The 13,834-nt window shown below is 39.9% G+C and overlaps 2 protein-coding genes across 2 annotated transcripts; one reads left to right on the top strand and one right to left on the bottom strand.

The window, feature by feature from the left end:
• Positions 1–4,255: 4,255 nt before the first annotated feature.
• LOC114457744 (uncharacterized) lies at positions 4,256–9,730 on the bottom strand. Its single transcript, XM_028439783.1, has 21 exons — positions 9,596–9,730; positions 9,468–9,520; positions 9,295–9,381; positions 9,104–9,225; positions 8,883–9,026; positions 8,642–8,734; positions 8,404–8,571; positions 8,069–8,171; positions 7,181–7,401; positions 6,944–7,100; positions 6,665–6,876; positions 6,483–6,597; positions 6,028–6,227; positions 5,839–5,953; positions 5,604–5,773; positions 5,446–5,540; positions 5,190–5,320; positions 4,763–4,952; positions 4,555–4,696; positions 4,390–4,486; positions 4,256–4,323 (listed from the first exon to the last, which is right to left on the bottom strand). The coding sequence occupies exons 1-21, from the start codon at positions 9,616–9,618 to the stop codon at positions 4,256–4,258; spliced, it is 2,706 nt and encodes a 901-aa protein (XP_028295584.1). The 5' UTR covers positions 9,619–9,730.
• A 1,438-nt stretch (positions 9,731–11,168) lies between these two features.
• LOC114457760 (potassium voltage-gated channel subfamily S member 3-like) lies at positions 11,169–13,417 on the top strand. Its single transcript, XM_028439811.1, has 2 exons — positions 11,169–11,289; positions 11,773–13,417. The coding sequence occupies exon 2, from the start codon at positions 11,777–11,779 to the stop codon at positions 13,274–13,276; it is 1,500 nt and encodes a 499-aa protein (XP_028295612.1). The 5' UTR covers positions 11,169–11,289; positions 11,773–11,776; the 3' UTR covers positions 13,277–13,417.
• Positions 13,418–13,834: the final 417 nt, after the last annotated feature.

Raw genomic sequence — 13,834 nt, 5'->3', positions numbered from 1 at the left:
GCTTCCAGCTTTTTTGTACTTCCATGGATGAAAATACAGTTTCTGGCAGTAGACATTAGCTTTGAGCCAACACACAGTTTACATTTAACTATAACTTTTTTTTTTACAAATAAGATAGTGAGAGCGTCCATCTAAGAGCGCACTGAGCTATATGCCCGTTAGTCATCCATCTGGCTGGTTTGGCTTCACCATGACTCCATTGTGTGTGAATATAACCAGGAAAAAAAGACATCGAACTGCAACGCATTTAAATTATTGTAACTCAGCCAATGCTGTTTGATTAAAAAAATACCAACAGTTGCTGAAAGCTAAGATTGACTTTTCTCACATGTGATGGAATCCAGAGACTCCTTTGTTTGACAAGAACTTCATACATGGGGAAAGAAATGAAATGGAGCAAGAGGAACTGTAAGAGATTAAATATTGACAGATTTGAATGATAAAACCTCCATCGTGCTTCAAAGAGGGACTTAAGGAGGTAGAGGCCAAAACTTTAATTTCTGGATACATAAAGCTGCTTTTCTGTTGCTAATCTGGATTTTAGATACATAAATTGATGTGTAAATAATTATACTGCATCAAATCTGTTTGTTTAAACTTTGTGCGTGTGCTGTATTATTACTGAGATGTAAATTCATAAACAGTTTTGAACTAAACATGCATGTTCTCTGAAAACCCATAAATCAACAGATTGTGTATTTTTAAAATTGTATTGACCAGTGTTTAATCAACCTACTGCATGGTAAATCAAAATGAATACACAACATAGATGACAATGATTTGAGTACTACTATTATAATTGTTTATTTAATAGGAAAACATTGAATTGATCTAATTACTACAGACCAGAAGCAGTTTGTTGCTAAAGTCAACATGCTTTTTAACTAAAATTATGTCATAATTTTCACTAGCAAGCTGTGCAAAACACAACTTTTTCACTCCACATTATTCCTCGCTTTACCTGAAAAAGATGATTCCACATGATCTGCTCTCTACATTTCAATCAGAACAGCCATAAGTGTGCCATCTTCTGTCAGAATAAAGTAAATTTAGTTTTTAGGTGGTAAGAAAACATGCATTTTTACAAGATCGAAGCATTCTGTGCGACAGCTATACGATTTGATTGTTGAGTCAACGCCGTTGATTTACAAGCAGTCCTGCCTCTGCTCATACACACAAGATGGTGCCGCTTGGTCACGCCTCTCCAGGGATGATGTGGCGTCTACATATATAATGTTCAGAGAGCCCTGCACAGTTTCTCATGTGGCAAAGGACAGAATTAAGTACAGTCAGCATGAGGAGATGATGCTGCAAACTGTCATTTATTGATATATATATATATACTGTATATCTCAGGGTGGATGGGAACAAAAATTCAGCCCTTGCATTTTCTGTCCAGACCAGCCCGCTACATTATCAGTGGACACAAAGTAGACGCTGTTAAGTCATTTAATTTTGATTATTCCCCCAGAAAACTTTAAAAGGGGGAAACTTTTTAACCCCTTTTTATCTGTTTCAATTGGCCATTTTTTCCCCTTTTGATACTTTTTTCAGACATTTGACAATAAATACCTATGTTTTACTATTTCGTCTATTTTTGCAAGTTCATTTTGACACTTATCCAATTTTTGTCCATTCTTGAATGTTTTTGGCCACTTATCAGCCAAATAAGCGAACCTTTGCCCAATAAATACCACTTGTTTCCTTTTCCCCCTACAGTTTGCCTTTTTTTTTTTTTTTTTGTCCTTTTTCACTATTGTTTTTTTTACACATTTTGCCCTTTTAAGCTACCCTTTGCCATTTAATACCACCTGGTTCCTCTTTATTTGCCCATTTTTTGACTTTTAGCCCATTTTAGTCACTTAAAACTCTTTTCCTGACAGGTGTTTTCCACTTTTTGACCATTTTTGTACACGTGTTACCATGCCTGTCTCCACTCGTTTATCAAAAAAAAAGAAACAGTGGACCAGCCCACGGCGATGCCTAGTACGCCAGATGGCCAGTCCACCCCTGGCCCTGATATTTACAACAGTTAGTTCCAACCTAGTAATATAATCGAACAACAGACATTCCAAGAGTGCCGATATAGAGTAACAACACTGGGACTTCTATACGAATTTATATCACTCAGCTGTACAGCTGATCTAATTACCATTACATCTTGGGCTAAACACCGCTGTAGACTATATGCTCTCCATTTGTGGAACTAATTTTGTTGGTGGAGCCAAATGATTAAATAAACAATCATAATCTCGTGCCACTTATTACTGTTTATAAAATGCGCTTGTAGAACTGTTAAGTGGCCATATTGGCACGTCATTGCCCGACCTCGTCAGATCTCGGAAGTTAAGCAGGGCTGGGTCTGGTTAGTAGTTGGATGAGAATTCCAGGTGCCACATTGGGGTGGAAGTCGCTCCAGTGGCATCTGTCATCTATGGTCAGACTGAAGGGAAGTGACCTGGATACATCAGCACATATGAAATGATAGTAGTGGTAATATATAGGCCATGTCTGTCCAGTTTTTCATTTGAAAATAAGGGAAATTTTCAGGTGCCTGCTACGACCGTCCCCACCCAAGCTCCAGTATCCCTTATATTTTAAGACAAGTATACAGGAAATCTAAAATACCCCCTTATCAACCACTTACTAAATACAATTATGTGATTAGCCCTAGAACATTCCTTCTAGCTCATTTATTGACGCCCAGCTGATCAATATGTGCCACCTATGGCTTTTTCACCTGTAAGGGACAGCACGTATGAGTGAGTTCTGTTGTGTCGCTTTTTATGAAGGTCTGGTCATCAATCCATATAACTGAACCATGGGCGACCATGGCTCAGGTGGTAGTGGGTCGTCTTCTGATCGAGAGGTTGGCGGTTCGATCCCAGTATCTGACTATGTGTCGAAGTGTCCTTGGGAAAGACACTGAACCCTAAGTTGCTCCCAGTGGTCGACTAGCGCCTTGCATAGCAGTCCTGTCCCACTGGTGTGTGAATGTGAGAGTGATTGGGTGAATGAGCTGATATGTAAAGCACTTTGAGACTGCTTCAGTGTGGTGATAAAGCACTATATAAAATAAAGTCTATTTACCATATGTTTTAAGTAAACGCAGTGAAATAAGCTATATGTACGCAATATTATAGTTTTCTATATCACCAAAATATAAAACTACATCTTCTGGAAATATTGCCCAGCTCTAAACTATAAAACAGCTTAAATTAAAACTTAATTGGTATATAAAGCAAGTGTTTAATATACAAGTCAACACATTGCATGTTCTCTGGTATTCACTAACGACAGACACATTTGTTGCAGACTTTACATCCTTTAACACTTTTTTCAAAGCAGTGTTTATTTGTGGCATTTGTGATTGGCTGATTTTTCATGGTGACTGTCATTCTTTTCGCTGTGGGAGATGCTAAAATCAGTTACTAATCTTACAGAACGTGTAATTGTGACCCATCCGGCTGCTCTTTAGGAAGGTAAACTGTCATTTTACAACGTATTTACATGAGTTTTGTTTTTCCCCACGGGAACGCCCTCATTCATCCAGCTGAGTTGTTTCTGCGGTGGTTGCCGCTGTCAGCACTAATCTCGCAAGAACTGCTACTCAGGCCATTTCAGGTGGCAGTTCTCGCGAGGCTAGTAAGTACGAATATTTAAGTGAAAATACTAATACGGGACGATTGTGGGAAAGGAGTAAAATACAGGATCTTCCCAGCCAAAAAAGGGGTACTTGACAGGTATGATGTAAACAGTAGCAAGATTGAGTGTATTAAATGTTTGTGGCGCATGCATAAGCCTTCCTTCCAGTTGTGCAACCATTTTGGTTGGCAGAGCAAAATAAATTGGTCACTTATAAATTTACAATGCATTTTTATTAAACAGTATAACACTGGTATGTTTGCCAGAGGTTTATATAATAAGTAAATTTAGCTATTGTAGGTAAACTGCCATTTCTAATTTTTTGGGATTGAAGTCTTTAGTACATGTTGAGTGGGCAGACAATTTTTTAGCAGTTTCTGTAGTTTTGGATAACCTAAGTTTTGCACAAAAGTCCTTCAATCAGGCTTGAAAAGAAAATTATGGTAGTCATCTTGTAATTACCTTAGCAGTATCCCTGGTTTATGAATTATGCAACACAATCTTTGTCATTTTGTAGTGTTTCAAGAGGGACCAGGTAGTTTATAAAGTCCTAGTGCTGTAGTAATGTGACCAGAAAACAAGGTTAACACTTAAAATAATTTTATTAGAATTAACTAATAAGCAATGGTCCAAATGATACATTACTGAAAGCAAGATCTGAAACAGCCCGTCTTTGTCCTGTTTGGGAAGAAAGCAAAATTTAGCAAATTTGTTGATTTTAATGTAAAATATTTGATCCCATACCTTTTGTGACATTTCCTGGGTTGGAACATTGTCCATTACAAACTCCTCCATGCTGATTTCTGTCGTCACATATTATAACGTCACAGTGGATGAAGAGCTGCAAGAGTATTGTGCATTAGCAACTATCCTCGAGTCTTGTTGATAGCGAAGGACAGATGGTTTTACCTTTCCAAATAGGTCCTCTTGGTCATCTGCAAAGGCAAACATCTGGACCTCAAAGCGCTTGAAGTGGGAGGGAAAGGCAACTCTAGCATCAGCCCAGACAGGATGGAAGATCACTTGATAGGGATCAACTGGATTGGCACAGCTGGAAGTTTCAAATACTGAATGAGTGGGTGCAGACTTGAGCTTTGTCAGCATTTTGATACTATACCCATTAATGATTAGATTCCATCTAGGTTGAGATGTGCGATCCTCATGCAGTGTTGCCCAGCAGTTCTCCAGTTCCATTGACACCTTGGGGTTTGTTGTCCTCATCAGTTCTACCTCAAAATACAAGGGTTGCTGCAAGAACTTGGTCACAGGGTAGTCGTCGGATATATGGAACTTGCTGAAGGAGTCGTCTGAAGTAAGTGATATGCATAGGTTAATGCAATGTTAAGATGAATTGTTGCAATTTTACGAGTAAAACTATAAATATGCATGTTGCAACATTTGCTAAACATAGTCTGACTGTCAAAAAAAAAAAAGGTTGGTTCTTGTTCAGTTATAAGCCAATTAATGCTTTTGCTTACTTTTACTATTTTTCTGTTCTGGTTACAGTCTGAGACAAGGTAGCAGAGTGGAACCTTTATGCTCACCTAAAGCAAGTCTCATTATGACTTGCAGCTGGCCTTGTGCATTCTCAGCGAACGGTTCACTTCTGCGAGGTCTGGTGTGAAAGGATACGGCGTGGGTTGTGTTGATGTCATAACTACATAAGATCTTCAGCCTAACAAAAACAAATGGAATGAAGCATTAACACCAAGTTCAGGTGTAGCCAATTACCTAAATCTCACAGTATAGTGGGCTTGATATCAAGTTGTTTCACTTGTATGTTACAGAAATTGCACTTACTCAAACTCTGGCTCATCTGACTTTGAGTAGGTTTTCCCTTCAAGTTCATCTGGTAGGGAGATTTCATTTTCGTACACCATACTGTTGGGAAAGAACTGCAAGAGCCCCAAATGATGGGTATTGAAGTCAGGTTGTGTGCATTATAAATGCTAGTTTACCTTTCTGGTTGTCCCACACGAGTTTCCAGAGAAGACAAAGTAAGCGTAGCGTTCATCACTGTACATTGGGCCACATTTTGTGTCTCTGAGCGTGAGGAGACCAGGATTCAGGTTGGGAACCGACTCCAGTTTTACAGCCAACGCCGTGATCGTCCCATTAGGGAAGCACTCTATAAAGATGTGGCAGTTAAGGCATGTTGTGGTCATTGTAAACTAAGAATTGTCTTTCACAAACCAATTAGCGTGGAGAGGAAATTGCAACCCAGAGAGAATTCCTGGATGTTCATGTGGGTTTCAGGATTTCTCAGAATCAGATCAAGTCTTGCCTTAATGGTGGTTGGTGCAATAGCCTGAAAGGACATTAACAACATGAATCCTATTAAATGTTCTATTACTTGATATCAAGACAGGTTTTAGTTGATACCTCAAACACAACTACTGGGGCTGCATAGGGCACAATGACGCTGAAATGAGTGCCATTTTCTGCAAAGCTGTACTCCTTAGCCACAGCTGGAGTCATGAGGGTGTGTCCGATGAATGTCTGGAAGTTCGATCCTTTACTTCCGTATTTCACAAGGACATAGTAGCTTTGATTGTCACAGGCTCCACTGATGGATGGCGGAACTACAAGTGAAAAAGATACTGATCGAGCTCTACAAATATCACTTCATCATTTGCATGTTATAAGTATACAATTAAGACAAGTCAAATGATAAAGCTGAGTTTGTTTTTCATGTTCGTGACCCTATTTAATCCAAGTTTAAGTAAACTTGGAGAAACTATGGCTAGATTACAAGCGTCAATATTAAATTTAGCATATAATTAAGGGCTTGTTTGACATTGTCAGTTCAGAAGGTGCCTTGTGGTAGAAATACAAACCTAAGGCAACTAAAGTTGCTTCCAGATAGGCAGTGTGAGAGAATGAGACAAAGTCATCCAACACCAGGAAGCCAAAGGTCATGTGCACAGAGTACTTGGTCACGGTGCCTTCTGTCTGTTGAGGAGAAGGATTTAGAACATCTAAAATAGGGTTTGCACTTTACATTGTGTTTTTTAATTACCTGTTTTATAACCACAGGGTCTGAGAACGGGACTTCAATTGTGAAGACTTTGAAAGTGCCGTTGGGGGAGAAATGCTCCTGAATATTAAATCCTCTGATGCGGCAATCAGCCATTGACAAAACAATGGAATGGAAGGTAATGTTAACCAGCACTACGTCAGGTACAAACTGACCAAGTAGGATTTGAAACACTCGCTCCTCTGGAACCGTGTCTGTGCGGTAAAACAAAACAGGTGAGAAGGTTAAAGTATGGGAATTTGGATATTAAAAGCTACTCACTGTCAATAACTTTGGGAGGTTGCAGCAGCATAGGTGTTGTGATGGGAAACAGGACTTTGTATCGGGTGTTCTCATGAGTGGCGTCTTCAGTCCAGAGCAACTCGACCATTGGCTCAATGGTGTAAGAAATGAGGTAATGACCATCCTTAACATGACTCTGGAGAAGTGCGTCAAGATTCAAAATTTTATCATGTCAAGATTAAATCTGTTGATCATTTACAATTATGGCTTTCAGACCTTAAAGTAGCCTCCAGCAGCTCCAATAGGAATGTCAATCACAATGTGTACATCATTGACAGACATTGTGTACTGGTGGGTCTTGATTTGATCTGCACTGAGTCTTTGACCATCGACTCCCATGTGCACTTCATGTAGCTGGAAGTGGCCCGAGGAGATGAGTGGGTCAATGCGTCGAGGAATGTACCAGGTAATTAAGTTAGGTGTGAAAGAAACACTACCTGTGAATCAGAGGGCAGAAATGGGATAAACATATGTAATATTTGCAAGAAAAAGCTGTATGTTGCCCAAATTATTAGCTAGAACAAAATGTTTATATCTAAAGACATGGGCCAAGCGTGTTTAGCTCCTAAATTGAGCTATTCCAATGACGAAAAATATTCTAGTTAATATTTGGTGTGTTAAAGTAGTAGTCTGCAACTCTTATAAAAATGATTGCCACTATGCAAGGACAGCTAAACATCAGAGTAGTTGTGTGAAAAAAAAAAAAAAAAAGAAGTCTCATTGAGTTCCTCCTGCAGCCTTTGGGAGATTGCACCGCAACTGAGCAAAAAGAACCAATCAGAGCCAGGACTGTGTTTGATGGGCTGTCTGACAACTGTTGCTCACAGGTCCCGCCCCTTTCCCGGAGTACCATTTTTTGCTGTCGGACAAACATTAGCTTGTTAGCTCCTCTGAGGGAGCAACTTTTGGAAGTTTGGAGGCAGGGCAAGAGAGCAGCAGGGAAGGAGGGATTTGAGAGTTGCACCTTTAAGGACAGGAGTCCTTTAGGACTGAGTTTGACACCCTTGATCAAAACTTTTGTAAACTGTTAAATACTCTCTTGCTCAGTAGGAATCTTCAGGTTTCAGATATTCTGCCCGTCAGCGCTGGAGGTTAGGACCTTACCCTCTAGAACAGGACAGGCTGCAGCAGCATCGATTTGATTTGCCAGCCAAGTCTTTTCGAAGATTGTTGATGTCTTTAACATTTGCATGGGCACTCCAGCAACCTACGGGTTGGCAAACAAAGTGAATGTGTTTTTTTTTTTTATAGTGGAAACATGAATCTAATGCAAATGAAATTACAGTTTCATGAGCAACATGTATGCATTATTTAGCCATATAGAAGTCATTGCCAGGTTTTTGTAGTTTGACCCACATTCTTATTTCTATAATATACAGAGAGGGTTTAAGATTTACATTGAGAATTCCCATGGCAAGCCAGTGATTCCATTAACTCACATTTACAATGAATGTCTCAGGTGATGTTTTGGGACTTCTCAGAACCAGCCTTGTGGGAGTATTCGTTATCCCATATCCATGTCTTTGGGCCTCAGTTACCGTCATGATTTTCTCCTCTGGTGTGTAGAAAATGACTGTTTTGATGATGAAACCCTTGTCTATTGGGTACTTCTGTAGAAGAGCGACATGAAAGGGTTTGTAAAGCAAAACTTGTAAAAACATTTGGATTTGGCTTTACCTCTGCGGCTCGTCGATGATCATATTGTTGTGAGTTTTGGATTGGATGGTGAGGCAATGCATAATCACCTGGAGCTGCTTTCTTCACAGACACCTAGATATTGTATTCCAATAAAAAAAAAAAAAAAAAAAAAAAAAAAAAAAAAATCACAAGACTGGTGCAGCAGTCGTAATGTTCTTATACAGTCACTTATTGTACAGACTAAAACATGACTCTTGGGGAGTCCTACTGGCTAACTTGCCTCCATATAGTTGTGGTCACAGATAATCTCCCTCGAGGCCCAGCTGGAGTAGTGGCAGGTCTCAGCCACCTGGTACAGCTCATCTTCAACCAACTGACTCCCATGCAGTCTGAGATGCAATGCGGTTGTGTACGTTTCATCCTCCTTCAAACCCCACAGTTGTAGTTAATGCGCTTATTTTATTTTAACACACTAACCCATTCGTTGGTTAATCAGCTTACATGATTTTGTGTGAAGCAGTTCTGAAGAGAGACATAGATCATGGAGTTTCCCAGCTGATCCATTTTCATGCTGAAGCCACACTGAGAGGCCAACGCTTTGCTGAGAGGAATGACAGATTGATCTGACAAAAAGAAAGTGGTTAGGATGAACCATGTTGGTGTGAAAGAACAGGCTTTGAAAAGTAACTCACTATAGACAACAGCAACATCCAAATGATTTCCTCCAAGTGGACCGACATCAACACGCATCACATTCCCCAGACATTTTGAGCTGATATCTGAAGAGGACACATTTAAAATGTTGAAAACACCAGCTTTGTGATCCAACTGAGTACTGGTTTTGGAAATACAAATGGAAACTTACTCAAAGAGGGTCTCTTGTGAGCCTCTATGACAGCAATCAAGAGGAGAAACCACCTGAAAAAGATTGAGTCGGTCAAACAAAGCACATAAAGAAATAACCAGTGCACTATTCAACTTAAAAACACAAACCCCAGTCCAGAGAAATGGTCCATAGCACAGGAGGTGGTGAAGTGGTAACCCAAGAGTTTCTCTTTTCTCTTTTATATTCACTTTTGTAGTGGAACAAAAACTCTTCAGGCACCACCTTAGGACTGGTTGGGGGAGGCGTCAGTTCCACAAATACAGCTCAGCACAGGTGAAGCTCATTACAGCCCGATTGAGTTGATTGGGGGCGTGGCCTGCCTGAACTGTAGAGGAACTTGCGGTTTGAGCCCTACAACATCTTTGTAATGCAGAAAACTAAAGATATTTAATACTAAAGACAGATATTGTATATGTCAGGGAGTCAATAACTTTCAGTATAAGTTTAATGCTCAATATGTACATTCACACTCACTCTGATAAATCAGCATATGTGAATTTGTTTGATAAATTATGAACATACACGTTCACTAAGCACTAGTAATCATATTAAACTGTCGCAAAGATGAATAAACTCAATACATACTTGCCTAAATATGCTCTTGAGAAAATATAGTAGCTTACCTCATTCTAATGAAAACTATTTTATGATTAGTTTTTATCTGCATAGTTTATTTATTAATATGCTTTGTTGTTGTTTTTTTTATATAAGCGACCAAAGTGAAAGTTATGAAAATGTACAATTTGTGATAAAAAAAAGCATTATTTAAGATTATTATAAACATTGTTATTATTAAAACTATTACTACTACTACTACGACTAAAAAGAATGATGTGATGATGCAAATTTTCATTATTAGCTGCAAAAAAATTAAATTGTCCTTTATTCTGTATTTTATTTAAATTATTGTTAATTCAGTGGTTCTCAAACTTTTTACTAGTGAGCCCCCCTTTGGAGAATAAAAACATTTCAGGGCATGCCCATCACAACAAAATTAAATTAATTAAAATGTAATTTGATTTAATTAAATCGAACAAAATTTGTAGTAAAAAAAAAAAAAAAAGGTAAAATAAAACTAAATTGCAACGAAATTCTTAATTAAAAAAAATGAAATTGTAGGGCTTTATTGTAATAGTTTAAAATATATATTGTTAATTAATTATTGATTCATTACTGCAGTATTTCTCAAACGTTTACCTTTGCGCCCCCCCTTTGGAGAATAAAAAATATTTTAGGGCAGGCCCATTTTCAACAAAATTAAATTAAATTAAATTAAAAAAAACATTCTTAACACAATAATACAATAAAATAAAATAAAAATTCAACAAAATTATTAATAAAATAAATATAAATGAATAAATTAAAAATAAAATTATTGAGCTTTATTGAAATGGATAAAAAAAAAGTACCACCCCCCTTGCTTTATTGTTCACTGATGTAATTTTGTGTGTGTGTGTGTGTGTGTGTGGGGGGGGGGGGGGGGGGTGAATACCACTGATAACTATGCAGAAAATATAAAGGTGTGAATATAAAGAAGTGAAGTATTAATTTAAGCAGTGCATTGGAATTGTACATTTCAGTGAAGATGCTGTGTCCCCTCCTTGTCCCTCCTCTCCTCGCCCCTCCCCTCCATGTTCCCTCCCTGTTCCCTATGGTCCCACCCTCAGCTCGTCTGGTCCCGTTAAACAGCAGCTCCTCCTCCGCTGATCTCCATCCTCGGGTTGAGACTCAGTGCGTAATGAGAGCTGCAGGGACAGGCGGTGAAAGTTAAGTTTCATGGAAGCAAAGGCTGCCGTCACAGGTAAATAAGTTTGTGTTTTTTTCATCTTTAACTAACACTTGACTCAAGTAGCTCTTTATGTAATAAATAATATGTTGTGATATTAAAACATAAAGTCAGTGTGCATGCAAACTCATGGGCAAACCAGTGCTTATAGATTAATGTAGCTTGTAAACAGAATAAAGAATAATGAAATAATCCCATTGCTTTATTGTGTGTTGAGGTAAAATGTAAACTTTTTGTTTTTCTTTTCTTCTATGTTGGTCATGTCGTTTGTAATTTGAGTCTTTCTTCCTAATCATTCACTCGGGCTAATATAACATTGCCTCATGCCTCTTCACTCACTGCGCTGTAATCCATTTCCTGTGTGTTGTATTGATTTCTTCTCCTTCAGAGGACTAATGTGATCCACAAACAGTGCAGCAGCCACCATCAGTTGCTTAGTCACATCAAATGAAAAAAGAATAACAAGGACTTCACATCTTTGCTCACTCCTCTTTTCAGGACCATGGGCTATGGGCAAACTCTCCACAGGCATGGCAGCGAGGAGGACCAGGTACGCCTCAACGTGGGAGGGGTACACCACGACATGGATCCGGTAACGCTGCTCCGCTTTCCGCACACACGTCTGGCTCGACTGCTGCACTGCCAGAGTGAAGCGGCCATCCTGGAGCTGTGCGATGACTACAGCCCAACTGAGAAGGAGTACTACTTTGACAGGAATCCCAGAGTTTTTCTCTGTGTGCTCAACTTTTATAACACAGGACAAATCCACATGATGGAGGAAATGTGTGTGTTCTATTTCAGCCAAGAGATTGAGTACTGGGGTATCCCGGAGCTCTACCTCAGCCCCTGCTGCAACAACTGGTACCACGAGAGGAAAGAGTACATTACGGACCGAGACTGGGACATCAGGAGTGACGAGCAGCAGCAGCCTAGCGTGGACTCTTCCTTTGAGGAGCTTTCTGCTCTTGATAAAGACCTTGCTAAGTTCAAAGGTGCTTGGTGTGCAGAACTGAGGAGCTATGTGTGGCTCAGACTGGAGGATCCGGGTCACTCCACAGCCTCAAAGGTTATTGCAGTGGCTTCTCTCAGCGTGGTGTTGACCTCCATTGTTGCCATGTGTGTTCACAGTATGCCAGAGTTTCAGCTTGTTGACACCAATGACAAACCAATTGAAGACCCTGTCCTGGCCATCTTAGAAGAGATATGCATCGCCTTCTTCTCCGCAGAGTTCATCATCAGGCTGATTGTGGCACCGTCTCAAAGGAAGTTCCTCGGAAACGCTTTGAACATCATAGACGTTGCCTCCATCCTGCCCTTTTATGCCACTTTAGCACTTGAGACAGCCGACGAGGAGGCTGCAGAGGAAAATGAAGACTTAGAGAATGTGGGGAAAGTGGTTCAGGTTTTGCGCCTCATGAGAGTTCTTCGGATTCTCAAACTAGCACGCCACTCCGTTGGGTTACGAGCGCTGGGCGCCACTGTCCGTCACAGCTACCACGAGGTGGGTCTGCTCCTTCTCTTCCTGTCTGTAGGAATCGCCATCTTCTCCGCACTCATCTACTTTGCAGAGAAGGAGGAGGAAGTGACAGATCTGGGAACTATACCTTCAGGATGGTGGTGGGCCACCATCACCATGACCACTGTGGGTTATGGGGACTCGTGCCCGGTCACACTGGCAGGGAAAATCATTGCAACGTTGTGTATCATCTGTGGTTTGCTGGTCGTTGCGCTGCCTGTCACCATTATTTTCAATAAATTTTCAAAGTACTATCAGAGGAACCAAGCCATGGAGGGACAGTACATCCCTAAGCCTGTGAGACAGGACCCAGAGCTCCCACATTATAACATCAGAGACTTATTCACAGGCAGTGTTTATCCCTTCATAGGCAGCATCGCCCTCAGGAACAGTGAGAGCAGCAGAGACGATGATACAGACGCCTCCAGTCTCCAGGACATTGAGCTCTGTGATAATGACACTTATAAAAACGGGTTAACAAAATGAGATTTCAGCCATACCTGAGTACTGCATTTATGGCTGAATGTCACTTTGTGCCTCTCAGGGCAAAATACTCCATCACTGTCTTCCTCCTGCTATTCAACAGAGACATAATGTTGCCATTGAAGTTTCTTTATTTCTTTGCGACAGACAAATAGTGAAATTCTGTCACTGAAACACAGAAGTCTAACGGGAAATCATCATGACCCTATTTAGAAGTTTGAAAGGCAATTTTCTGCTCGAGAAATATGCCCCGATGCATGTCGGAGGACACAATGCTAATGTTTTTTTAAGTGTCGTCCTGCATCGATCCGTCAACTCAACTCGCGGAAAGTTCAAAGTGTGAGTTTGCCAAATGAAAGCTGGGATATGATGTGATGTTTTTTTTTTTTTAGAGATGACGTGACAGAACTTTGATGTTACACAGACTGCATGACTGAAAACAAATGCATCGTGAAAGAGTGAAACACAAATACACGTTTGGCTGAGGCCAAACCTGATATTAAAAACCTTAAAGTCCTATGACTTTGATTCATGAATGCTCATATCAGAATGTTTACTCTG

Source organism: Gouania willdenowi, chromosome 24 (genome assembly GCF_900634775.1).
Source record: "Gouania willdenowi chromosome 24, fGouWil2.1, whole genome shotgun sequence".
NCBI lineage: Eukaryota > Metazoa > Chordata > Actinopteri > Blenniiformes > Gobiesocidae > Gouania > Gouania willdenowi.
This window is presented reverse-complemented; position numbering and strand designations above follow the sequence as displayed.